The sequence below is a fragment of the Panthera leo genome, chromosome F3 (assembly GCF_018350215.1).
Source record: "Panthera leo isolate Ple1 chromosome F3, P.leo_Ple1_pat1.1, whole genome shotgun sequence".
Classification (NCBI taxonomy): Eukaryota; Metazoa; Chordata; class Mammalia; order Carnivora; family Felidae; genus Panthera; species Panthera leo.
Window position 1 is genome coordinate 31,323,978 of NC_056696.1, and position 24,577 is coordinate 31,348,554.

A 24,577-nucleotide genomic window follows, 5' to 3' on the forward strand; every position below is an offset into this window, starting at 1 on the left:
AAACAGAATGACTATAATAAGAAAGCTGGTTACACAGGGGATGGAAGAGGCTGGGAAGAAACCCTGAGGTGATCTGAAGATTAGAAACAGCAGGAGATTAACAACAACCTACCCTTAGAAGGGAAGAGGTGTTGGTATTAGAGTCTGGGGGCCTGGGTCACCTGGCTGAAGCTAGAAACACAAGAAGCCTTTGCATCAGGGGCTGGAACCATGGAAGGGAAGCTGCCAGGAGCAGCGAACAAGGGAAAGAAAAACTCTGGCTTCTCCCTTGCCCTGACTCTCTCCAATCTCCCAGAGGTACCTCCTCTTGACTAAATCCACTGGAAACCCAGCCAAGAGGCAGTCTCTGCCTTATGTGAAATTTTTTTCACCTGCTGCTTACAGGCAAATGATTAAAGCCACCTTGGTTGGCAGCTACGTCACTGTGATCTCCGTTTCTGCCACAACAGGGCATCCTCCCTGTGTGTCTATCTTCACACCGTCTTCCATTTTTTTGCAAGGACACAAGTCGTAATAGATGAGGCATCACCTTACTTCGTATGACCTCATCTTAACTAATACATCTGCAACAACCTATTTCCAGATGAGGTCCCATTCTGAGGTACCAGGGGTTAGGACTTCGACATATCTTTTTGAAGGACACAGTTCAACTCAAACAGAAATCCTTAGGATATAGATGGTAATTCAGAGCATGAGACTGGAGAGGAGCCCACTTCTCTAGCCCCCTAGGGAGTGAGTTGAAGGGAGATCAGAGACCTAGCTTGGGAATGCCATCCTGGAGAGTTGAGGGGATGAGGAGAAATAAGCAAAGGAAGCTGAGAAGGAGCAGTGAGTGAAGTGGGAGGCAGAGTGGGAACAGGTGGGGTGCTGGAAGCCAGGGGAGGAAAGTAGATAGGGAGGAGAGGGTCAGCTAAGGCTGAGGATGAAGCTGACAAAACAAAGGAATAAACAAACAAATGGCAGAACCAGACCTGTATATACAGAGAAGAAACTGATGGTTGCTAGAGGAGATGGACAAAATGGGGAAAGGTGAATGGGAGATACAGTTCCAGAATGAATAAGTCACAGGAATAAGGTACAGCAAAGGGAATATAGTCAATGACACTGTAATAGCATTGTATGGTGACAGAAGGTAGCTACATTTGTGATGAGCATGGCATGACCTATAAACTTCTTGAATCACTATGGTGAACAGCTAAAAAATAATGTAACACTGTGTTACAACTATACAAAAACAAACAAACAAAACCTCACCAGAAAAAAAAAATAAGAGGAAAAAAGAGGAGGATGAAGAAATGGTCATCTTATTTGACACCTCTGAGGTCAATTGTGACCTTGACAAGCATATTTCAGTGGAGTGGAGACGATGAAAGTCTGATCTGTGTGTGCTCATGAGAGAATGGGAGGAGAGGACTTGGGGACTACTGGTCTGGAAAATTCTATCTATGTGTTCATGGCTTCTCCATTCTAGCAGAAGGAGCCAGAAGGGCAAGGTTCTTGGAGTACCCCATTTATTTCTGTATTCCAGTGCCCAGCACTGTATTTGTTAAACCGTGTTAAATATTATATTAGCATCTCCTTCAAATGTGGGAATCTGTAATTTCCCGGTTTGGTCATAGCAACAAAGAGTAGAGAGGGATGATGGGTCTGGACTAGATTTTTCTGGTTCCTTCCAGCTCTAAAATTCTATGATGGTATGACTTGTTCTATCAGCCACCCTTGCATTAATACAGTTAGGAATTTAACAAGTTGTTTGTAGTTATTTGCATTTGCAAACAACTGTTAAATGAAATAGCTGGAATAAGTGTTCCATTCATAAATTGAACATTGTTGAGTACCTACCATGTGTAAGGTATTACATATATCGTCCCATTTGAAGATGCAAGATCAGGGAACCCAGGATAGGGGAGGGTGGTCAGAAGAGGTGAGAGGGCCTCCTCCCACTACTAACACTCTGGAGGTCCAGGGTACTTTGATGTGGTTGGTGCTACTGTGGTTGACACTGAAGAGGGAAGAGGCATTGAGTGGCCTGCGTGCAGGCGGTTGCAGATCTGCAGCTGCCCGGGACACAGAGCAGCATTCACGGCGGCATAAGCAACCTCTATTTGCCTCACCACCAATCAGCCCAGGGCGGCCACACAAAATAGCAGTTCAGGCAGTAGGAGGAGGGGAAGATGTGGTCCTCAGATCCACCCTGCTACAGGGCAAACGCCGTATTCTCCACCACACTCAGGACAAAGAGGCTTCTGCTGTGGTGAACAGCACCTTTGGGTTTTGCTACATAATCTATTTAGGCTCTCATTAAGGCACTGTTAGCAGGGCAGGGTTTAGGCGTTGCATTCTAAGGCAAAGAGAAGAGGTTTGTATTACAAGACCTGTCGGAGAGGGGCAGAGCCAGGACAAGAACCGAGAAGTCTCGACTCCCAAGTGTCTACCCTAGGAATAATGGAAAGCACTTGGATTCTGTAGTCTGATCCTGGATCAAATAATCTTCACTTCATTACTCCCGTCCCCAAATCCTGTCCGAAACAAGGTACCTGTTTCTTCATCCGTAAAACAGGAAGAAAAATGTCCTGCTTACAGGGTTCCTTGCAGATCATGGCATTATATGAGTGAAAGCGCTTTGTAACATACAAAGTGCTCTGCAGACATTTATTAATGGTTATAAACCACCAGACTGCCTCTTGGAGTTATAGATTAGGCTCCCTCACTCGTTGGACTTAATTACCCCTCATTCCACTTTCTACTCCTTTTCTCCCTCCCTCCTCCTCCCACAAACAGAGGAAGTGAGACAGGAAGCGAGCACGTGCGTCTAACGCCTGGTCTGGGTAACGCGCAGGCTTCTTAGCTCCAAAGTTGCTGAGAGGGGCCCCCCCGCCCAGAACTACATTTCCCAGCAACCTTTCGGGGTCTCCAGAGGCGGGCGGGGGGGGGGGAGGCGCATGCGCCAAGTTCCGCCCCGCCTGGTCTCGGGGCCGCACCTCCGAACCGGTTTCGCCTGGCAGAGCCGGCTGCTTCAGGCGCCCTGGACGCGGTGCTCGCCTCGCGGCTTCTCCCGCGCTGTGGCGGTGCCAGGTGTGGCTTAGCTCGGGTCAGTGCCATGATCCGGCAGGAGCTCTCCACATCCTACCAGGAGGTACAAAGCAGTGGGGGCGGAAGTAAAGTTTCCCGCGGGGCGCAGGAGCGGGGTCCCGCGGTCTGGGCGGCGGAGGGGGTGCGTCCGGGCAGGTCGAGTGAGCTTTCCGAGGAGTGCGGCGGGGGAGGGGTCCCCGCGTGCGGAGGAGCCTCGGAGCAGGAAGGAAGCGGGGCGCAGAGCCTCCTCCGGATGCTGCCGGCGCGGGATGGAGCCGGGGCCCCCGAGCCGTGAGCCGTAACCAGCAGGTGAATGATTGAAACGGCGTCCGACCCAGGCAGCAGCGCGCCGGCCGCACTTGACCTCGGCTGTTCTTTGCAAGTGGAGGCACGGCGCCCTCCTCCCGGCTGGAACAGATGCGCTGGGAGCATTAGCCCCTCTGCAAGCCCAGGGCTTCGTGGTACATGACAGGGATAATTACAGCTTGTTCGGTGGCCGCCTAACTTTGAAAAGGTGCTTTCGCCTATCTAGCTGTTGCTCGCCGCGCTCCGTTTTCCTTTCACTCTCACCTCCTCCCACTACTTTAACTATCACTTTTCCAGCTTTGTCTCTTTCTTGTTTGTCCGAGCTACAGGCGGTTTCAGCTTTTCCTCAGGCTTCCTGAGTCCTCCTGACTTACTCGAACTAGTAAACTGCTCTCCTCCTCCTCCTCCTCCTCCTCCTCTTAGGTCTTACACTCTGGTCATCTCTGGTGATCATCCCCCCTTCCCCCATCCCGCACGGTCGTCCCCTCATTTGTAGGTTCAGTTACACATCTTCAGTCCTCAGGTTTGTGTTCTGTGTCTGCTCTGACCACCTGAGTGAGATGCTGTGTTACCATCTCTCCCTTTGGTGTCCCCTAGGCTGTGCAGATTTGCTTTGAGGCCCTGCCTTGATCCCAGAACATTCCTTTTTACAAACACCTGGTGCTGCCCTTGATCTACCCTGAACAGTCCAAATTTCTTAGCAAGCTTCGGGAGCACTGCACAGCTCAGCATCCCTGACTTCTCATCTTACCTATCTGTGTTCTGATCACACTGGAAATTCACTCTTTAAAAATGTGCTCCGACTTTCCTGTCCCTATGCGCATTCTCACACCATTTCTTTTTCTTTAACTTCTTCTCAGTCCCCATTGGTCAAAATCCCCTCCCTTATTCAAGGAGGGATCTTAAGTCCCTCATGTTCCATGGAGACTGACTTCCCAGATCAGTCTAGCATTCTGCCTGTCCTTCTCATATGTACTTCCTGCTGTTTTGATCAATACTGACCAACATTGGTGTACATTCCTCTCTTTGTAAATGATACTGTGTGGATTATATAAATAATATAAAAGCAGATGGCTTAGCCCTACAGTGGAAGGGGAACCTCCACCTGAGTTGGAGGCAGATGAGATTTGCCTAAGGCTTGCTATTTTTTTAGTGTAGGACCTGGTCTGGAATCTGACTTTGGGACACATTTCTATCTTTCTCCCCACAGTCTCCTTTATCCAAAGGAGCCAGATGGATTTTAACCTGTGTTGGGATTCTGTGGCCCCTAGATTCCATGCCCTAGCCTGTGAAGGAATCCAGAGGAATGAGTTGTGTCTTTCCTCTGAAAGCTTTCAGATTCACAGGGAGTAGAGCATAGTGCGTAAATACTGTTTTGAAGTTGGGGAGCCCATGTTCCTCTCCTGCTCTGCTTCTGGCCATTTGTCAAGTCACTTCTCTGAGCCTCAGGTTTCTTCCTCTGCAAAGGAAGGTAATGATAGTTCCTATTTCACAGGGTTGTGAGAGTTCAATGAGTTGGTATATGGAAGGTGCTTGGGTCAGTGCTTGGCAGAGAGGGACCTCTCAGTGGATGATAGTTCTTGTTCACAGGACGTGGGTGGCTCCTGCTTCTAGGGAGCTTTGGGGTCCTGATTTGTAGGACCATGTCCCTCACCATCCATATGTAACCTGCAGTATCGCCTTTCCTAGTAGGGCTCCTGAAACGTTTATTAAAATGCAGACAGTTACTTGGCAAGGCCAAAGGTAAAGTCACTTTCTATTTGAGGGCACCCCCAAGATGGAAGACACTGGAAGGGCCCTTCCCTTTACCTTCTTCAGTGGCTTGTTTTGAAGTCCCTGTCTCTTGCCTTCTTTGGAAGGAGGCCTCCCGGAGGGTGGCCCAACTCTCTTGCCTGGGTCGTTCTGGGAGTGGACCTTTGAGTTAGGAGTCTAACTAGCTCTGAGTTGGGTTTCTTTGCTGAAGGGAGATTTTGGCTTTGGGGATGGGGCTGCAGGTAGTCCGGAAGGGAGCTGGGTTGGGAGCATGTTGCTATCTGGGTTAGGCTGAACCTGGGTGAGGCTTGGATCAAAGAACTTTGGGCCTTCTCAGACTAACATCCTTCTTTCTCTTTGGCCAGCGAGGGCTCTGGTGATCTCTTGATATGTGTCCCTACTACCTGTATGTCATGGTGTCTTCTCCAGCCTCCCAGCCCTCTCCTACTTGTTGGTTTTCTTTTCTTGTGGGCTTGGAGGACTTTACACTGGAGATTTTACCTGATTCTAATGGGCAGGAGTGGAGGCATGAAAAAGGAGATGAAGGTCCATGGCTGGCTTAGTTGGTAGATCATGCGATTTTCAATATCAGGCTTGTGAGTTCATGCTCCTCCTTGGGGATAGAGATCACTTAATAAAATTAGGGGCACCTGGGTGGCTCGGTTGGTTAGGTGTCCAACTTTGGCTTGGGTCATGATCTCATGGTTCACGGGTTTGAGCCCCGTGTTGGGCTGTGCACTGACAGTGTGGAGTCTGTTTGTGATTCTCTCTCTCCCTCTCTATCTCTGCCCCTCACCCCCCATCAGAAAAAATTTTTAAAAAGAGGGGAGGAGATGGAAGAACAATAGATACATAAGAGTTTTATTTTAACCCAAGTTTCTTGGATATTAATTTTTAATTAAAACGTTTGAGACCTTAAGTGTTGACACTGTGAGCCTAAGAAAATATTTAGGAAAGCAATCCCTTTCCCTTCCCTCTCAATTCAATGTTAGGTCCTTTAAACTCTGGTCTTCATCTCTCTTCCCCTCCTCCTCAGTCCTATGAAGAATTGTTTGTTACTGTATCCTCTGCCTGCCCTTCTCGGTGGCTCATTTCCCCCATTTGACAGGTGAGAGCACTGATGAGGTGAGGTTGAAGCTGCCTGTTGTCAGGCTGCTGATCAATATCTGTTTCTGGGATGGACCACCTTCCCCATTTTTTTTCCTGCCATTCGCAGCCTGAGTCGGTGGACTTGAGCCAGTGTCCTGGAGAGCTCTGACACCAACTTCACTGTTTCCTTCTGTCAGCAGACTCTTAGCTGTGTTTCATCCTCCTCTGGGAAGCCGTTAAGATCATCGGTTTTGGAACTAGACCAACTTGGATTTGACTTCTGGCTCTGTGGCCAAGGAAAGTGTTGTGGTTGAATTGTGTCCCTCCAAAAAGATGTGTGGGGAGTGCTAACCCCTAGTACCTCAGAGAGTGTCCTTATTTGGAAGTAGGGTCATTGCAGATGTAATTAGTGAAGATGAGGTCATACTGGAGTAGGGTGGGCCCTAATCCAATATGGTGTCCTTATAAGTAGCTGACCTTGTGGAGACAGCACAGAGATGCACTTCCCAAACTCTATATGAAGATGGAGGCAGAGCTTGGAGAGGAGAGGCCTCTATAGGCCAAGGAACACCAAGGCTTGGCCATTACCAGAAGCTAGGAGACCATGGAAAAGATTCTTCCTCACAGCCCTCAGAAGGAACCAACCTTGCCAACACCTTGATTTCAGATTTCTAGTTTCCAGAACTGTGCGGGGATAAACTTCTGTTAATTCTTAAGGCACCCAGTTTGTGGTGCTTTGATAGGGCAGCCCTAGGAAACGAACATACGGGAAGTTAACATGAGTTTTCCGAGCTTCAGTGTCCTAATCTGTAGAATTGGTATAACTCCCCCTCCATCATGTGATTGTGTGTGTGTGAGAGAGAAAGAGAGAGAGACAGTTAAGTGAGAGGAAGCTTCTGCTTTCTCATTCTAGCCCTCCTCAGCAAGGCTGATGTGGCTGACTGGTTTGCTCTCTTTGTCTCCCCCCTTTAGCTGAGTGAGGAGTTGGATCAGGTGGTTGAGAACTCAGAGCGGGCAGACGAGCAAGAAAAGGAGGCAGACGGAGTACAAGGTCCAGGAATCTTACCAGGTGAGTGGGTTCAGTACTGGGGGCAGAAGGGCTGGAAAATGGTGCTCTGCTATAGCTGGAGGCCCCAGTCCAGGTGCCTGGCCACCTGGGGACCTGCAGGAGAGGAGGAGCCCCTCTGTCCTGCACCCCAGTGTCAGGTCTCAGGTATTGCCCTAGTTCTAAAGCTATACATATTTAACCAGCCTTGGGACAGAGGAGGTGTCCAGGCCAGTATCCGCTCTTTTCTGTACTCCGGTTTGAGCCAGTTCCTGAGGCCAGGACATTGGAGGTAATGGGTCTCTGCTCTTCTGTTTGTTTTTTCCTAGGAAGCCGTTAGTAGTTGAGCCTCTAATATCTGGGTCACTTCCCAGGGCCCTCAAGGAGAATATCTAATAGGCCTCACCTCCTGGACATCAGGCCTTGCCAGTATGATCACCCAGCTGGGCAGGCAGGGTCCCATCAGTCAGGTGGCATCTTAAGGAGTCTTATGTTAGATGATGTTGACCGCTTCTTCCTCCTGGGTACTCTCTGCACCCTTAGATAACGTAACTCCTTACTTCTCGGAGTGCTCCTTCCAACCGCCTTTATAGTCACCTTCCAGCTCTTGGGTGTTAAGTGTTTGTCAGAGGCCCCTTTTCTCTGTCTCTCTCTCTCTCTCTCTCTCTCTCTCTCTCTAGTGGGTGGTCTCACCCAGGCCCCATCCCTGCTTCAGTTACTTCTTGTTCACACGTGACCGCCATGTTTACACCTCTAGTGCAGAGGTTACCTATAAACTCCAGACTTAACATATCCTGTATATCCAAATGCCCAGGTCATGGCTCTGCTTGGATGCCCCAAAGGTACCCTAAACCCCACATGTCCAAAATTGACCTCGTGACCTCCCCATTCCTGGTGTGGCCCTCTTCCAGTGCTTCCTGTTTTGGCGAATAGCATGTATTACCCATCCAGTTGAATCGGAGAGTCATCCCCACCCCCCACCCCTGCTTTCCTTGCTTCCCCATTTTCTCTGCTCCTCAGCCATGCTGGCCTTCTTTTATTTGGGCCTCCCTCCCTTCCACCATCAGGCCTTTCTGTTGTTATATCTCTGTTTGGAATTCTCTTCCCTCTGTCATCAAGTTAATGTTTAATCGTTCTTCCGATTAATGTTTAATGTCAATGCTTAATCGTTCTTCAGCTCACTTGTTTTCTACAAAGCCTCTGACCTCCTGGCTAGATCACTTCCACCCTCCAACCTGTCACTTGCAGTCCACGCATCTCTCCCTCGTAGCTCTCCCTGATGGGGCAGTGTATTTGCTTGGCATTTGATGAACATCTCTTCTGCTAGCATGTAAGCTCCATGAAGGTGGAGACCAGTCCATTCTGCTCACTGTCTCAGACCTGTCCATATGGTAAAGATTTGCTGAATGAGTGAATGGAACCCCAACCTGAGTCTGCCTGCTTGGGTGGATTGAGGGAGGTGGGATTGTGCTCCTCTTGATCCCTTTAAGGGGAGAGGAATGACATAGGATATTCTGTGATTGTGCCTAATTATTTAAAAAAAAAAAAGTTTTTTTTAAATGTTTATTTTCAAGAAACAGAGTGAGACAGAGAATGAGCGGGGGAGGGGCAGAGAGAGAGGGAGACACAGAATCCGAAGCAGGCTCCAGGCCCCAGGCTCCAGGCTCCAGGCTGTCAGCACAGAGCCCACTGTGGGGCTCGAACTCAAGAGTTGTGAGATCATGACCTCAGCTGAAGTCTGATGCTCAACCAACTGAGCCACCCAGGCGCCCCATAGGGAAGACTGTAGAAGGACGGAGGCTGGAAGAGTAGCTGTTTACTGACTGCTTCCTCTGGGCCGAGCTCTGTCATTCCCGTTGCCCCATTTAATTTTCATGACAACCCTGTGAGGTAGGCATCCTGATTTTGATGGATGAGGACCTGAGCCCCAGGGGGTTAAGGAGAATATGGAAGGATCACTTTGCTGGTGAACAGGATCAAGCTCTGTCTGACCCCAGGCTTTCTACTGCACCAGTGGTTTTTAAAAAGTATTTTAAGCATCCTTTTATTAAAGCTTATTGTGTAAAAGGTGGTAGCATGGCTGCCCCCACGCTGATTCTGGGCACTACGTCTGAAGTCCTGAAGCCCCAGGGAGAGAACAGTATATTTATATTTATTTGCATTAGCTCTGTATATGGGTTCCTATTGTTTCTGTAACAAATGACCACAAACTTAGTGGCTTAAAACAACAGATTTATTATCTTACAGTTCTGGAGGGCAAAAGTCCAAAATGGGTCTCGTTGTGCTGAAATTAAGATTTCAGCAGGACTGAATTCCTTTCTGGAAGCTCTAGGGGAAATTCCATCTTAGTGCCTTTTCCAGCTTCTAGGGGGTGCTCACATTTCTTGGCTCGTGGCCCTTTTTCCATCTTTGAAGCCACCGGTGGCCTGTTGAGTCTTTCTCCTATCTTCTCATTGTCACATAGACTTCTGCCCCCTCTTCCATGTTTACATGTAATCGCAGGGCTCACCTAGATAACCCAGGAAAAATCCCCTTGTTTTACAGTCAGGTGAACGGCAGCTTTAATCCTATCTGCTGCCTTAATTTCTCTTTGCTATTAACTTGACATTCATAGGTTCCGAGAATTAGGATTTGGACATGTTTGGCGGGCTACTCTTCTGCCTGGTGCGCCCTGTACTGCCCTCTTGCCCCCCGTCTGAAGAGGATAGATGGAGACGGAAGGAGAGGAGGGATGCCAGACTTGGAAAGATGAAGCTTTCTTTTGTGTTTCCACTTATAGATAAGTGCCAGCCAAACTAGGAAGTGGCCATGATGACCTTTGGCCTTAACCTCTCTTTTGCCTCAGATTCCTGGGGCCTTACAGCCTAAGGTCAGTCAGAGCAAGAAACCAGACCTCAAGCAGAGCAAATTGGGATAGTTCCACAGACTGGCAAGAGCCTTCGTGCTTTCAGGGGAAACCCTTCTGGGCTCATCTCTGCTGTAGACCATAGAAGATGCAGACTCAGAAGTCTTAGTAGGGAGTTGGCCCGTATTTGGTGACCTGACACACAATTGGCAAAGCTCGCTTCCTGCCTTTGAGTCCTGTAATAGTAACATAAATAACGGTAACGATGGCGGCAGCCGTTTATTGGGTGCTTCCACGCACTAGGCCTGCGTAGGGCTTTCTGTGTATACTCACACGTAGCCTTCATGGCCATTCGTGAGGGAGATGGGTAGTCCTGGTTCCTAGATGAGGAACAGAGAGGTCCAAGTAATGTGCTCAGAGCTTATGAGTGGCAGGGCTGGGATTTGAACCCAGGGCTGTCTCCCAGCGTGTTCCAACTCTGGCTCAGTTTCTAGATGAGGTGCTTTTCTGCTCCAGAATCCTCCCCTTCCTCTACCAGAGTCACTCATGGGCTCCTTCACCTGTTATGCAATGTGCTAAAACTAAAAAGAGGGCAAATGAGGCAGGGCCTGTGTCCAGGAACTTGGGACATGTAGAGAGAGAAGGCAGGATACCCAAAGAAGAACTTCTCTCTCCTTCTCCAGAGCCTTCCCTGAACAACTTACTGAGGGCCTTTTCTCCCTGTTATGTGCTTTCCTAGCACTCAGTATTTTCCTTTATAGAATGTAGCACAGTCTAAAGGGCACATTTGTTGAATATAATTCTTTAATCATTACTAACCCCTTAGGCCTGCCCCTGAGTCCCGTGAGGCACTCCCAGAACTTTTGTCTCCCCTCCCACTTCATTGCAACTGATGCTTAGCAGAGTGTCTGGCCCACTGTGGGTGCTCAGTATTTATACGTTTGGAGGGGGGACATGGGGATTGGGAACAGGAATGTATCTCATGTGAGCAACTGGGATCAATGATAGAGGGTCAAGGAAATGGTAGAGACAGGTGCTTCAGAAATGAATGAAGGGGGGGCCGGTTAGTGAAGGGAGTGGGATTAACCTGAAGGAAGGGTGACTGGTAGGTGAAAGAGACGGGGCGGGCCAGGGAGGAGGGACGGGATGTGCAACCGTGTAGAGGTGGGGATAACACAGGACGTGTCGGAAGCAGTGGGTTAGCATGGTACAGTTGGAGCGGAGGGTTGGTGAGAGAAGTAGGAGATGAGGTAGGAAGGACAGATTGGGTCAGATTATGGAGGGCTTTGAGTGTCAGGGTTTAGCCGTTAGGGAACAGGGAGCATTTAATGGGATTGGAGCAGAGCAGTAAGGGGGTGAAACGGGCACGCAGGGAGGAGCAGTGTGGCAGTGCCGTAGGGCTGGATTAGTGGAGGGAGGACCGTGCTGGGTCAGAGGCTGGCAGGGTGGGCCGCTTCGACGTGGGGGAGCGGGAGAAGGAAGAGTCAAAGGAGACTCTGAGGTTTGAAGCAGGGTGAGTCGGAGAATATAGACGTACAGTCCGGGGTGAGCGGCTGGAAGAGAAGGTGCTTCTCTGCCGCAGACATACGAAGCTTCAAAGGTGTGATGTCTGGGCGGAGAGGCCCAGAGGCGGAGCGAGATAACGACTGATGTAGCTAAAGTGCGAGCTTTGAGAAGGCCTGGGCGGCCTGTAGAGTGAGCTGTGGAGACTGAGCCTCGAGGGGTGGCCACATTCGGGGACCAGAAGAGGAGGTGGAGTTGGAGCCCCATGGAGGCCTGGAGGTGGGGGCTGTTGGGCAGCAGAGGTTCCAGTTAAGCACCCAGACATTCAGGATTATATTCCCAGTTGTACTCTCTGAGATAAAGAGTTACAGTCCATAATCTGAAAGCCTCGATCTGTTTCCTTTCTATGAAGGGAATTACAACCACTTATTCTTTTCTAAGGGAGAAATGAGACCAGACACGCTAACTGAATAAGCAGCTTACTATATCACTCTTGTAACAAAATTGAGGAAGATACTTGGCTGATTAGTCATTACAGTGCATTCTCCATGGAAACAACTGTGTATTAATAGAATTGAAAAAGATCAGCAACCAAAGAAAAAAATTAATTGAATCTCATCAAAATGAAAAATTTGGGTGCACTAAAGGATACTACTAAGAAAGTGAACAGACAGCCCACAGGATGAGAGACCTGTTCAAATCATGGATCTGGGGACTTGTATTTAGACCATATAAAAGAACTTTTATACTCCAATAATAAAAGGGCAACCCAAGTAAGAATCTGAATAATGTTTCTGTAGTGCAGATGACTGATAAGCACATGAAAGGCTGCTCAACATGATCATCAGGGAAGGGCAAATCTAAACCACAGTGAGATTTGTATCGTTGTGTCGCCTTCACACCTACAAGAATGGCTGTGGTCAATAAGATGTACAAGTTTTGGTGAAGATGTAGAGAAATTAGGACCCCCACAGATGGTTGGGGGGAACGTAAAATGGTGCAGCTACCGTGGAAAAGTCTGGCAGTTCCTAGAAGTTCAAATATAGAGAGTCACCATATGACTCAGCAATCCCATTCCTATGTACATACCCAAGAGAAATGAAAACTTACGTCTGCACAACAGCTTGTACATGAATGTTCATAGCAGCACGATTCATAATAGCCAGAAAGCGGAAGCCGCTCAAAGGTCCATCAATTGATGAGTGGATAAATGAACGGTATATTCACCCAGCGGGGTAGTATTTGGCAGTCAGAGGGAATGAAGAACTGTTGCATCTACATCATGGATGAATCTTGAAAATATGTTAGGTGAAAGAAGTCTGACACAAAAGCTTCTATGTTGTGGGATTCCATTTATGTGAACTGCCTAGAACGGGCAAATCCATCAAGACAGGAAGCCGATTATTGGTTGCCAGGGACTAGGAGGAAGGAGTGACTCCTAATGGGTATGGAGTTTGTTTTTAGGTAATGAAAATGTCCTGTAATTACATAGTGGTGATGGTTGCACACCTTGTGAATGTAGTAAAAACCAAATATATTCACTTATTTAAAAGGGTAAATTTTATGGTATGTAAATTATATTTCAAAAACCCCACGAAAACAACAAACCCATCGCATCACTAAAAAGGAAAAAAACCCAAAAGGATAGTTCATTCCTTCTTTGCATTCAGGATGCGTCTTAGCCCCTTGTTGTTTGCAAGGTAGAGTTTTGGAGGGGTAGAGTAGATGACCGGTTCCCCCTTCCTGTGAATAAAGGTCCCACTGTGTTTTCAGAAGTTGAATTACTCATCACACATCCCTTAATGGGCTGACTTCTATTCCGGGGCAAGTCTGGGTTTTTGAAGCAGTGTTGGTTGTCTTGGATTTTTCTTAGATTACCTTTCCTAAGAAAATCTTGTGCATTATTTCTGTCTTTCTACAGAATGTGTCTGTACAGGACACATTCATCATGAGTTTGCATTCATGTAAAGAATGTATACTTTTAAAACACATTCATCCAGCTTGCCACAAAAAAGCAGGTGTTTGGTTTTTCTGACTGCAGAGTACACGGGACATTTTGCCAAAATATCCAGCACCTGTTTTTTTAATGGCAAAATGTATTGGTGTCTTCTTTCAGAACTGGAGTGTCACTTATAGCATGTGTGGATGATAAATAGTTTTACCGTTTTTTTTTAAAAATTTTTTAACGTTTATTTATTATTGAGAGACAGAGCATGAGCATGAGCATGGGAGGGGCAGAGAGAGGAGGAGACACAGAATCTGTAGCAGGCTCCAGGCTCTGAGCTGTCAGCACAGAGCCCAACGCGGAGCTCAAACCCACAGACGATGAGATCATGACCCATGCCGAAATCGGACGCCCAACCGACTGAGCCACCCAGGCGCCCCTAGTTTTACAGTTTTTGTTTAACTCACGCGCCAATTTATGGATCAAGAAAAGGCCGGTAAAGAAGTTCAGCTTGGCTTCTGTGAGCGAAACAGAGGGGACCCCATGAGAGTAATTTGTCCAAGTACCTCTGCCAAACAAATCCAGATGATGCAATTGTCATCTGACCTTTTTGTGCCTTAAGTCAGCTTTTTTAGAATTTTCAAGAAGATGCAAATTCCTCTCTTTCCCTAACCAAAGGTTTCATGAAGGCAGAACATTTCCAATCATGTATGTGTGACTTATGATAGAGTGAATACCTGCCCACAAAGGCCCATTACTGTTCCTCTTCATTGCATGGTTTAGCCAGGCTGAAATATGCAGTTTACTTAAAAATGTCCCAAGCTTCTACTTGTCATGAAGTTATATTCTTCCAATCAGATCTTTTGTCGTTGTTAGGGACTGGATCCTTAAGCACTACCATTCACTGTTGCGTAGGAAAAGAACATTGACGAGGAGTCGGGACCCCAGGGCTCTCATTCTGTGCCAGTCTTAGGCTCTCTGGGACCTGGATCACTGCGCAAATATGGCTTTGGACCAGAAGGCCTTTTGGGTCCCTGCTAACTCTTAACAATTCTGTTCAGATGTTATATACCCAATTAGTCACTGCAGAGTTCCTTCAGTTTTGTCTTGTGATTTTTCCAAACCTCATTCAGATGTTGAAACCTGGTCCCTTGTTGCTACAGCAATTATGAGCCCCTTGTGACAGGGAATGTGTTTGTACCTGCCATGTTTTTGAGTGAACCTGTGGGGAGGTGCCTGGCTGGCTCAGTTGGAAGAGCGGGTCACTCTTGATCTTGGGGTTTTGAGTTTGAGCCCCATGTTACATGTAGAGATTACTTTAAAAAAATCTTGACGCGAACCTGTGATCTTACATGGGCCATAGGAGGGGGGAGTGCCTTCCAGGCAGAACAGCTGTGAGGGGGTCCACTTGTACACGGACTACTGCACTTTGGGTCCTGTGACTCTGCAGACCGGCTACACGTGACTGATCAGGGATCAGCGCCTGAGGTAAGGGGAGCCACCTACAGGCTGGGTGTGAAGGAGAGCAGTGTCCTGTGGTGTGTGTGACAGAGCACCCTATACAGGATGCAGGCTGGGAGAGGGACTTGGCCAGGACAGCGGAGCAGAGTCACAGAGAAACCCGGGGAGAAGGCGGATAGCAAAGCCACCAGGGAGCAGGAATGGACACTGTCCCTAATAACAATAAGAAGCAGTAGCAGTAGGATCAGAGACAAAAGTTGAAAAAGAGACTTGCTTTAATTCCTCTTGGAGAGCTAGAGCTGCTGCCTTCCGTGTGGCTCGTGCTCAGCCGTGGGCGGGCTTCCTTGGGGGTTCCTGGCTCCTGGTTCCTCACTTCTCTTTGTAGCTGTGAATGTCCATTGCCTCCCATGACCTGCTCTTTACTGTCTGAAGGAACCTCATAGACATTTCTGGGAACTCGCACATCTGTGTGATGTAGAAACGTTGTAAAGTATCTTGCCATGAATAGTAAGGTGTATCAGTTGGTTTACAGTTTTACAGGCTCAAATGCACTGCTGTTGTCCTACAGACGGAAGGTAGCTAGTTGGCGCTGTGAGACGTAGCTCTTCTATTATTTGGGTCATTTGGTCATTTCATAGGCATGCAAACATCACATGCCTACTGTGTGAAAGATACTGTTTTATGCCTTGCCTCCATGTTATTTCTGGCATGTTTTTTTCTAGTTTATCATTGTAAGAGATTGTAGTGCCGTGGTCTTCATTTTTGCTGTTTTTATTGAAGGCTTTTTTTTTTTTTATGAATGTAATTGTCAAATTGGCTTACGTACAACACCCAGTGCTCATCCCACAAGTGCCCTCCTCAGTGCCCATCACCCATTTTTCCTCTCCCCCACCCCCCCAAAAGGCTTTGTGTTTTGAAAAGTAGAGGGTACGTTCCATTTCTCTAGTAACGTTAATTCATTAAGCAGGCAATCTGTAATGCATTTTGCAACATTCTCTCCTTTCTTTTATATATCCAGTAAAATTGAAGTGATCATTTCCTTTTCACATGAAGAAAGTGAGGCTTAGGAGCAGTAAGTAACTTGCCCTGGGTCTCAGAGTAGTCATAGGAGAGCTGGCCGCCCCAACCTCTCTGACTTAAAGCTCATGCTCTTAACCACTAGGCTGGATATCCGGACTTTCAGTTCAGAAAATAAATGAATAATGAACACCAAATTACTCCTTCATCAAAATTCTCCCGGTGCTTTGGGCACAAGGCTAGATGACCTCCACGAAGCCTTTTGCTCATGTCTGTCCTTCTCCTCACACCCATACATCACCCCAACAAAGAAAATCTCACCATTTACATCCTCTCGTGCTTCTGAGTCCTGTAGCACTTGTAGCACAGACCATTAGTCCTCCTCTCTCGGGGTCTCCCTGAAGCGCCTAGCACCAAGTCTTGCGCACAGAGTTGATGCTTGATGTGTGTTTGTGGAAGTGTAGAATGAATGACTTATTTTCCTCTCACCTAAGACCCTTTGATAGCTCTGTGCTGATCCTGCTTTTGTGCTTTTAAAGAAAAAGAAAGAGGGGCGCCTGGGTGGCTCAGTCGGTTAAGCGGCCGACTTTGGCTCAGGTCACGATCTCGTGGTCCGTGAGTTCGAGCCCCGCGTCGGGCTCTGTGCTGACAGCTCAGAGCCTGGAGCCTGTTTTGGATTCTGTGTCTCCCTCTCTCTGACCCTCCCCCGTTCATGCTCTGTCTCTCTCTGTCTCAAAAATAAATAAACGTTTAAAAAAAAAATTAAAAAATAAATAAAAAGAAAGTGAAATAATCATGAGCAAATACTCTTATATCTTTGGATTTGAAGTCCATTTTTTGTAGGGAGTGTGTTGTGGGTCTTGTTTTGAATCCAGATTGAAAGGTCTAATCTGCCTTTTAATTGGAATGTTTAGTCCACTGACATTTTTTAAGTTGAAGTATAGTTGACCTAGTTATAGACTAATATAATTATATTAGTTCCAGGTGCACAACGTCGTTGTCCGACGGTTCTATACACTATGCAGGACTCACCACAATAAATTGCCATTTGTCACCGTACAAAGTTACTACAGAGCTACTGACTGTATTCTCTGTGCTATACTTTTCATCCCCATAACTCACTTTATACCTGGAAGTTCTTACCTTATTACTATTTTTTTTTTAATTTAAAATGTGTTTATTGGGATGGTTTTCCACTCATTTGGATTCACATTGCTTTCGGTGCTGCTTCCGTCTGAAGAAGCACCCTCTGTAAGCTTTGCCTTTCTTCCTTGTAGGTTGGCAGAGGACAGCCAACTCAGAACACTACTGTTTTGTGCGTGGCCAAAGATGGTGGTGATTTTGCAGCACTGGACGTCTCACTGCTTCTTACGCTTCCTCCGTTCTTGCAGGAAGGGATTGAGGAGGTCCTTTGCAAGGGGCATGTTCTCGAGGGGAGGTTGTCACCGCCGAAAAAGCTTGAAGTTTGCATCTCTTCGTTCCTTTCACCTATTTCGCCCGTCACCTCCACTCTCCTCCCCTCTGGCAACCTCTCATTTGTTCTCTGTTTCTATTTGTTTTGTTTTTTAGTTTCTAAATATAAGTGAAATCACATAGTATTTGTCTTTTTCCGTGTGAGTTATTTCACTTAGCATGATACCCTCTGGGTCCATCCATGTTGTTGTGAATGGCAAGATTTCACTCCTTTTTTTATGGTTGAGTTATGTTCCATATCTTCTTTATCCATCCATTGCTGAGCACTTGGGTAGCTTCCATATCTTGGCTATTGTAAGTAATGCTGCAGTAAACATAGGAGTGCATGTATCTTTTTGAATCAGTGTTTTTGTTTTCTTTGAGTGAATACCCAGTAGTGGAATGCTATTTCTATTTTTCATTTTTTGAGGAACCTCCATACTGTTTTCCACAGTGGCTGCACCAACTTACTCTCCTGTCAACAGTTCATTAGAGTTCCCTTTTCTCCACATCTTTGCCAACACTTATTTCTTGTGTTGTTAGTTTTTTTAAGTTTATGTACTTATTTTTGAGAGAGAGAGACAGCACAAGCACATGAGTGGGAGAGGGGAATAGAGGGGGAGAGACAGAATCCCAAGCAAGCTCTGTGCTGTCAGCACAGAGTCCAGTGTGGGGCTTGAACCCATGAATGGTAAGATCGTGCCCTTAGCCGAGACCACGAGTCAGACACTCAACCGACTGAGCACCCCGTTGTGTATTTGGTACTAGCCATTCTGACGGGGGTGAGGGAATATTGCATTGTGGGTTTGATTGGCATTTCCCTGATGACTAGTGACGTTGAGCATCTTCTCATATGTCTGTTGGCCATCTGCGTATCTTCTTTAGAAAAATGTCTATGCACATCCTTTGCCATTTTTTGATAAGATTTTTTGAGGGTGTTGTAGGAGTTCTTTATATATTTTGGATTTTAACCCCTTATTGGATATATCATTTGCAAGTGTCTCCTCCCATTTAGTAGGTTGCCTTTTTGTTCATGGTTTCCCTTGCCGTGCGAAGGCTTTTTAGTTTGATGTAATCCCAATAGTTTGTTTTTGCTTTTGTTTCCCTTGCATGAGGAGATAGATCCAGAAAAATGTTGCTAAAGCCAGTGTCCAAGAGATTACAGAGTATGTTTTCCTTTAGGAGTTTTAGGGTCTCCAGTCTTACATTTAGTTCTTTATACCATGTTCAGTGTACTTTTGTGCATGATGTAAGGTGTATGGTGGAAGCAGGTGGTCTGCTTTTAATTTTTTGCATGTAGCTGTCCAGTTTTCTCAACACTATTAAATGAAGAAACTGTCTTCTCCCCATTGTATATTCTTGCCTCCTTTGTCTTAGATTAATTGATCATAAGTAAGCATGGGTTTATTTCTGGACTACCTATTCTGTTCTGTTGACTTATGTGTGGCAGTACCATACTGTTTTGAATACTATAGTTTTATAGTATAGCTTGAAATCTGGGATTGTGATACCTCCAGCTTTTTCCTTTCTCAAGATTGCTTTTGCTGTTCACAGTCTTTCTTGGTTCCTTACAGATTTTAGTATTACTTGTTCTAGCTCTGTGAAAAATACTGTTCGTATTTTGAAAGGGGTTGCATTGGATCTGTAGATTGCTTCGGGTAGTGTAGACGTCTTAACAAGATTAATTCTTCCAATCCATGAGTGTGGTATCTTTTCATTTTCTTGTGTCATCTTCAGTTTCTTTTAACAGTGTCTTGTAGTTTTCAGAGTAAAAGTCTTTCACTTTCTTGGCTAAATTTATTCCTAGGTACTTTATTCTTTTTGATGCAATCATAAATAGAATTGTTTTCTTAATTTCACTTTCTGCTACCTTGTTATCAGTGTATAGAAGTGCAACACGTTTCTATATGTTAACTTTGTATCCTAAAATTTTACCAAATTCATTCATTAGTTCTAATTGTTTCAGTGGAGTCTTTAGGGTTTTCTATATATAGTATGTCATTTGCAAATAGTGCCAGTTTCACTTCTTCCTTACCAATTTGGATGCTTTTTATTTCTTGTCTGATTGCTGTGGCTAGGACTTCCAGTTCCATATTGACTAAAAATGGCAAAAAAGGACATCTTGTCTTGTTCCTTAACTTAGGGGAAAGTCTTTCTGTTTTTCTGCCATCGAGTATGATGTTAGTTGTAGGCTTGTCATACATAGCGTCTGTTATGTTGAGGTTTGAACATATACTAAAAGCACTGAATTTTTACTCCCCCCATTTTTATGTATATGATGTCATAGTTTACATCTCTCTATTTTGTGAATCCCTTCACGAATGCTTTAAAAATGATTGATTTTACTACCTTTTTTTCTTTTTTTTTTTTTTTTTTTTTTGAGAGAGAGAGAGAGAGAGTGACTGTGTGTGCACCAGCAGGGGAGGGGTAGAGAGAGGGAGAGACAGACAGAATCCCAAGCAGGCTCTGCGGTGTCAGCTCAGAGCTGGGCGTGGAGCTCGAACTCAAACTGTGAGATCGTGACCTGAGCCAAGATCAAGAGTCAGAGGCTTAACCAAGCCACGCAGGCACCCCCTACTTTTGGCTTTTAACCTTTATACTAGCTTTATAAGTGATTGATCTACTTACCTTTACTCTGTGTTTGCTTTCACCCATGAAATTTTTTCCTTTCATGATTTTCTTCTAGTTAATGTTCTTTTCTTTTTCTGCTTAAAGAAGTCCCTTTAATGGCCAGTTTAGTGATGAACTCCTCTAACTTTTGTTTGTCTGGGAAACTCTCTCTGAATAACCTTGCTGGGTGGAGTATTCTTGGCTGTAGGTTTTGGCACTTTTAATATGTTATGCCACTCCCTTTTGGTCTGCAGTGTTTCTGCTGTAAAATCAGCTGCTAGTCTAATGGACTTTCCCTTGTTCGTAACTGTTTGCTTTTTTCTTGCTGTTTTTAAGATTCTGCCTTTATCTTTAATTTTTGATATTTTAATTAGCATGTCTTGGTGTGGACCTCCTTGGGTTCGTCTTCTTTGGGGCTCTTTGGATATCTCTTTCTTTCCCTATGTTAAAGAACGTTTTAGCTATTATATCTTCAAACAAGTTTTCTGCCCCTTTTTCTCTCTTCTTCTGGGATGCCTATAACGCAAATGTTAGTACACTTGATGTTGTCTCAGAGACCCCATAATCTACCCTCATTTTTTAAAATTCTTTTTTCTTTTTGCTGTTCAATAGATACTTTCCATTATCCTGTCTTTCAGATTGCTGATCTGTTCTGCATCTGCTAATCTGTTGATTTCTTCTCCTGTATTTTTCATTTCAGTTATATTCTTTTTTTTTTAATTTTTATTTTTTTAATTTTTTTTTTAACGTTTATTTATTTTTGAGACAGAGAGAGACAGAGCATGAACGGGGGAGGGGCAGAGAGAGAGGGAGACACAGAATCTGAAACAGGCTCCAGGCTCTGAGCAGTCAGCACAGAGCCCGATGCGGGGCTCGAACTCACGGACCGGACCGCGAGATTGTGACCTGAGCCGAAGTCGGACGCTTAACCGACTGAGCCACCCAGGCGCCCCTCAGTTATATTCTTTAACTCTGATTGGTTCTTTTTTATACTTTCTGTTTCATTGTTGAAGTTCTGAGTTCATCCACTCTTCTCTCAAGTCTGGTGAGCATCTTTATGACTGTTATCAGATAGATTGCTTATCTCTGTTGTGTTTAGTTCTTTTTCTGAAGTTTTGTCTCATTCTTTTGTTTGGAGCATGTTTGTCTCATTTTGTCTGACGTTCTGTGTTTGTTTTTATGAAGTAGATGAAACAGCCACCTCTGCCTGGTGTAGGAACGTCCCTGCATAGACTGTGTGTGCCTGGCAGCTTTGGCTGGCTGACTGGAGCATTAGTGGGTGCCAGCTAGGGGTCCCGGGGTGTTCTCTGCAGGGAGCACCCTGGCAGGAAAAACTGAAGCTGGTACAGATGAGGGTGGGATGGGCGTCTGGGGCCACCTTGGTAGGTCAGCTGGTACTTGGGTGGGTGGATTGTGGGGGAACACCTTGGGAATATGGCTAGAGCTGGTGTGGGCTAGGGTCCCAGAGCCCACTGAGGCAGTAGGCCAGCTAGAGCATCTAGCCTCTGTTCCCATCTGTGCTACCAACGTGGAGGGGCTCACCAGCACTTCTGACCCCAGAGAGAATTCTAGCAATCCCCCACCATTTGTCAGACACTCGGGAGTTAGTGAATGGGTTTCCTTCACCTTTAATCTCATTACCTTTTAAACCGTAGCTTTTTTTCTGTGTGCCAGGGCAGGTGAATCTGCACAGGAGTCCCTCAGTGCAGTCCCTTCCTGCTACAGTCCACAGTGTCAGAGGTGGGGTGCCTGTTGTCACTATGTTTCCATCTCTTTTGCCATTCTTTATGTGGTCCCTTTATCTTTTGTTGTGCAGAAGCTGTTTGATCAGGCACCAGTTCTTCAGGAGGATTTGCTTTCTATGTAGGTGTAGAATTGGTGTGACATGGGAGGATTTGAGTTGAGTGTCTTCCTATGTTGCCATCTTGGACTCTCCCCTAGTCTGCTCACATTTAGTGTAATTATTGATTTGGTTGGATTTGGTTCTACCTTTCTGCTGTTTTCTGTTTGTCTCATGTAGTTTTCATTTTCCCATTCTCTCCTGAAAGTTATAAACCTTATGATATTGTTTGCTTTAGTCTTACATTTTAAAAATCTAGAAATAGCTTTTTATATTTACCTACCGGTTTCACATTTCAGTGATCTTTGTTCCTTCCTGTACATTTGAAAATTATCATCTGGTGTTATTTCCCTTTAACTTTCAGAATTTCTTCCTCATGCATTGAGGTGTGGGTCTGTTGGTGATGAATTCTCTTAGCTTTATGTTTGAAAATATCTTTATTTCACCTTCATTTTTGAAAGTTAGTTTTGCTGGAATTTAATTCAAGATTGATAGAATTTTTTTATTTCAGCACTTTAAAGAAGTGTCTTTTGGTGTCTATTATTTTTTTTTTTATATTAATTTTTTTGGGGAGTCTATTATTTCTGATCAAAAGTTACCTATCATTAGATATAAATCCTGTATGTGATATTTTTTTTTTCTGGCTGCTTTCAAGATTTTTTTCTCTTATCTTTGCATTTGCAGTTTGACTATGATTTGCCTAGGAGTGGGTTCTTATTATTCTGCTTTGCATTATTGAGTTTCCAGTTTCCAATATTGCACAATCAATGCAAATTGATGTGTTTTTTCTCTAGTTTTGGGAAGTTTGGGCCATTATTTTTTCAAATATTCTTTGTGATCTGTTGTCTCTTTTCAGTTACGTATGGTTAGACTGTTGGATACTGTCCCATAGTTATCTAGGTAGGTAGGTTCTGTTTATTTTTTTCTTCTCCCCCCCCCCCCAAATTGGTTAATTTCTTTTTATTTAACTTCAGCTACACCGACTTTTTATTTATTTACTTACTTTGCCTTCCTTCGCTCTTAAGAAAGCACAGTGAATTTTTCATTTCATTTACTTTTCTTTCCAGCTTTAGAGTTTCCATTTGGTTCTTCTTTATAGTTTCTATTTTTCTGTTTCCCCGTAGTTTCTTTTTCTCTATTTCCCCTTTGTCCATTCCTTATCTATATATTTTCCTTTAGCTCCTCCACATGCTGTAAAGTTCCTGTCTGCTGATTGCAACATCAGGTCATCTTGGCTTTGGTTTCTATAGACTGTTTTTTCCTTTGAGCGTGGGTCACATTTTATTGTTTCTTCACATGTCTAGTGATTTTTGATTCAATACTAAACATTGTAATGGTGCGTTATAGAGGTTATAGATTATGCTACAGTCCTCCTGAAGGATTTTTGTGTTAGCAGGTAGTGAATGTGAGGAGACTCAAGTTCCGAATTAGCAGTGGCTGAAATCTCCATTCAGTTCTTTTAGTTTTGCAGCTGCTGCTTTTTATCTTGGCCACCCTCTCCCCCCCCACCCAATGTCTCCAGCCAAGAATTTGAACAGATTTTATTTGCAGATTTGGGTGTTTGCCAGCCCTGAACCCTGTCTGCGGCCACCCTGAACCATACCTCATAGAGGTTGGTGAGTGCTTTTGGGCAAAACATGCAAATTATTAAATCTAACCAAGTGCAGAGTCTTTCCTTCAAAGGCCTACTCTTCTAGTTTCTGCCTGCTTTTGCCTTCACATAATTTTTAAGTATTTTGTCCACATTTTGTAATTGTATATAGAAGGGTGATGTGACTAAGCTATTTTGTCACAGTTGGGAGCCGGAAGCCGCACATACCCTTTAAGACTTGCATTCATACTCTTCCTCAGCCTTGGGCTGATCCACTGTGGAGGGAACAGGGCTTTTTCTTCAGGGAGCGACAGTTTCAGACAAGGGGTAGAGAGGGCACAGAGCACCATGGGAGTGTCTCAGTCAGCTTGGGTTGCCGTACCAAAGTACCCCAGGTGGGGTTGCTTAAACAACAGAAATTTTTTTCTCAGCTCTAGACTGGAAATCAAAGATCAAAGAATTGGCAAGTTTGGCTTCTCTTGAGGCCCCCTGCCTTGGCTTGCACATGGCCACCTTCTCCCTGTGCCCTCATGTGGCTTTTTCTCTGTGTGTCTACATCCCTGGTGTCTCCTTCTCTGTCTTATAAGGACACTAGTCTTGTTGGGTCAGGACCCATTATTATGCCCTCATTTAACCTTGATTACCTCCTTAAATTCCCCATTTCCAAGTACAGTCACACTGGAGATCAGGGCTTCAGTGTAAATTTGTCAGGGGGCAGGGTACACGTAACTTAGTCCATAGCAGAGCAAAATCAAGGCTGGGCATGGTCTGAGAGCAGGCAGGAGAGACAGAGCTGTGTTGGATGGAAGGAATCAGAATACCTTTAATCAGTCATTAAGTCATTCACCATATAAATGCGGAATGCTGCTGTGTTCCAGGCACATAGTGAAGGGCTAATGGTTCAGTATGGATGGACACGACTGGCCCTGGCCCTGTTCTCCGGAGCTCACAGCCGAGGAGGATAAAAAGACGTGTAGACAGACTGTGATACTGCAGTGACGATAGAGGACGTACAGGGTGCCTTGGGAGAGTTGAGGAAGGGGTCCTCA

At 45.5% G+C, this 24,577-nt stretch overlaps 1 protein-coding gene across 3 annotated transcripts in view; it reads left to right on the top strand.

Annotated features, from left to right (window-relative positions):
• The first annotated feature begins 2,966 nt into the window (after positions 1–2,966).
• Positions 2,967–24,577, top strand: part of PACC1 (proton activated chloride channel 1) — a 34,679-nt gene continuing 13,068 nt past the window's right edge. For 2 of the 3 annotated variants that reach the window (XM_042926075.1, XM_042926077.1), the window contains exons 1-2: positions 2,967–3,136; positions 7,192–7,288. In XM_042926075.1, coding sequence (XP_042782009.1) covers positions 3,101–3,136; positions 7,192–7,288 — 133 coding nt within the window. In that variant the 5' untranslated portion in view covers positions 2,967–3,100. Of the gene's footprint in view, positions 3,137–3,366; positions 3,382–7,191; positions 7,289–24,577 lie in introns of those variants that run through there. The other variant, XM_042926076.1, reaches the window with a different exon arrangement.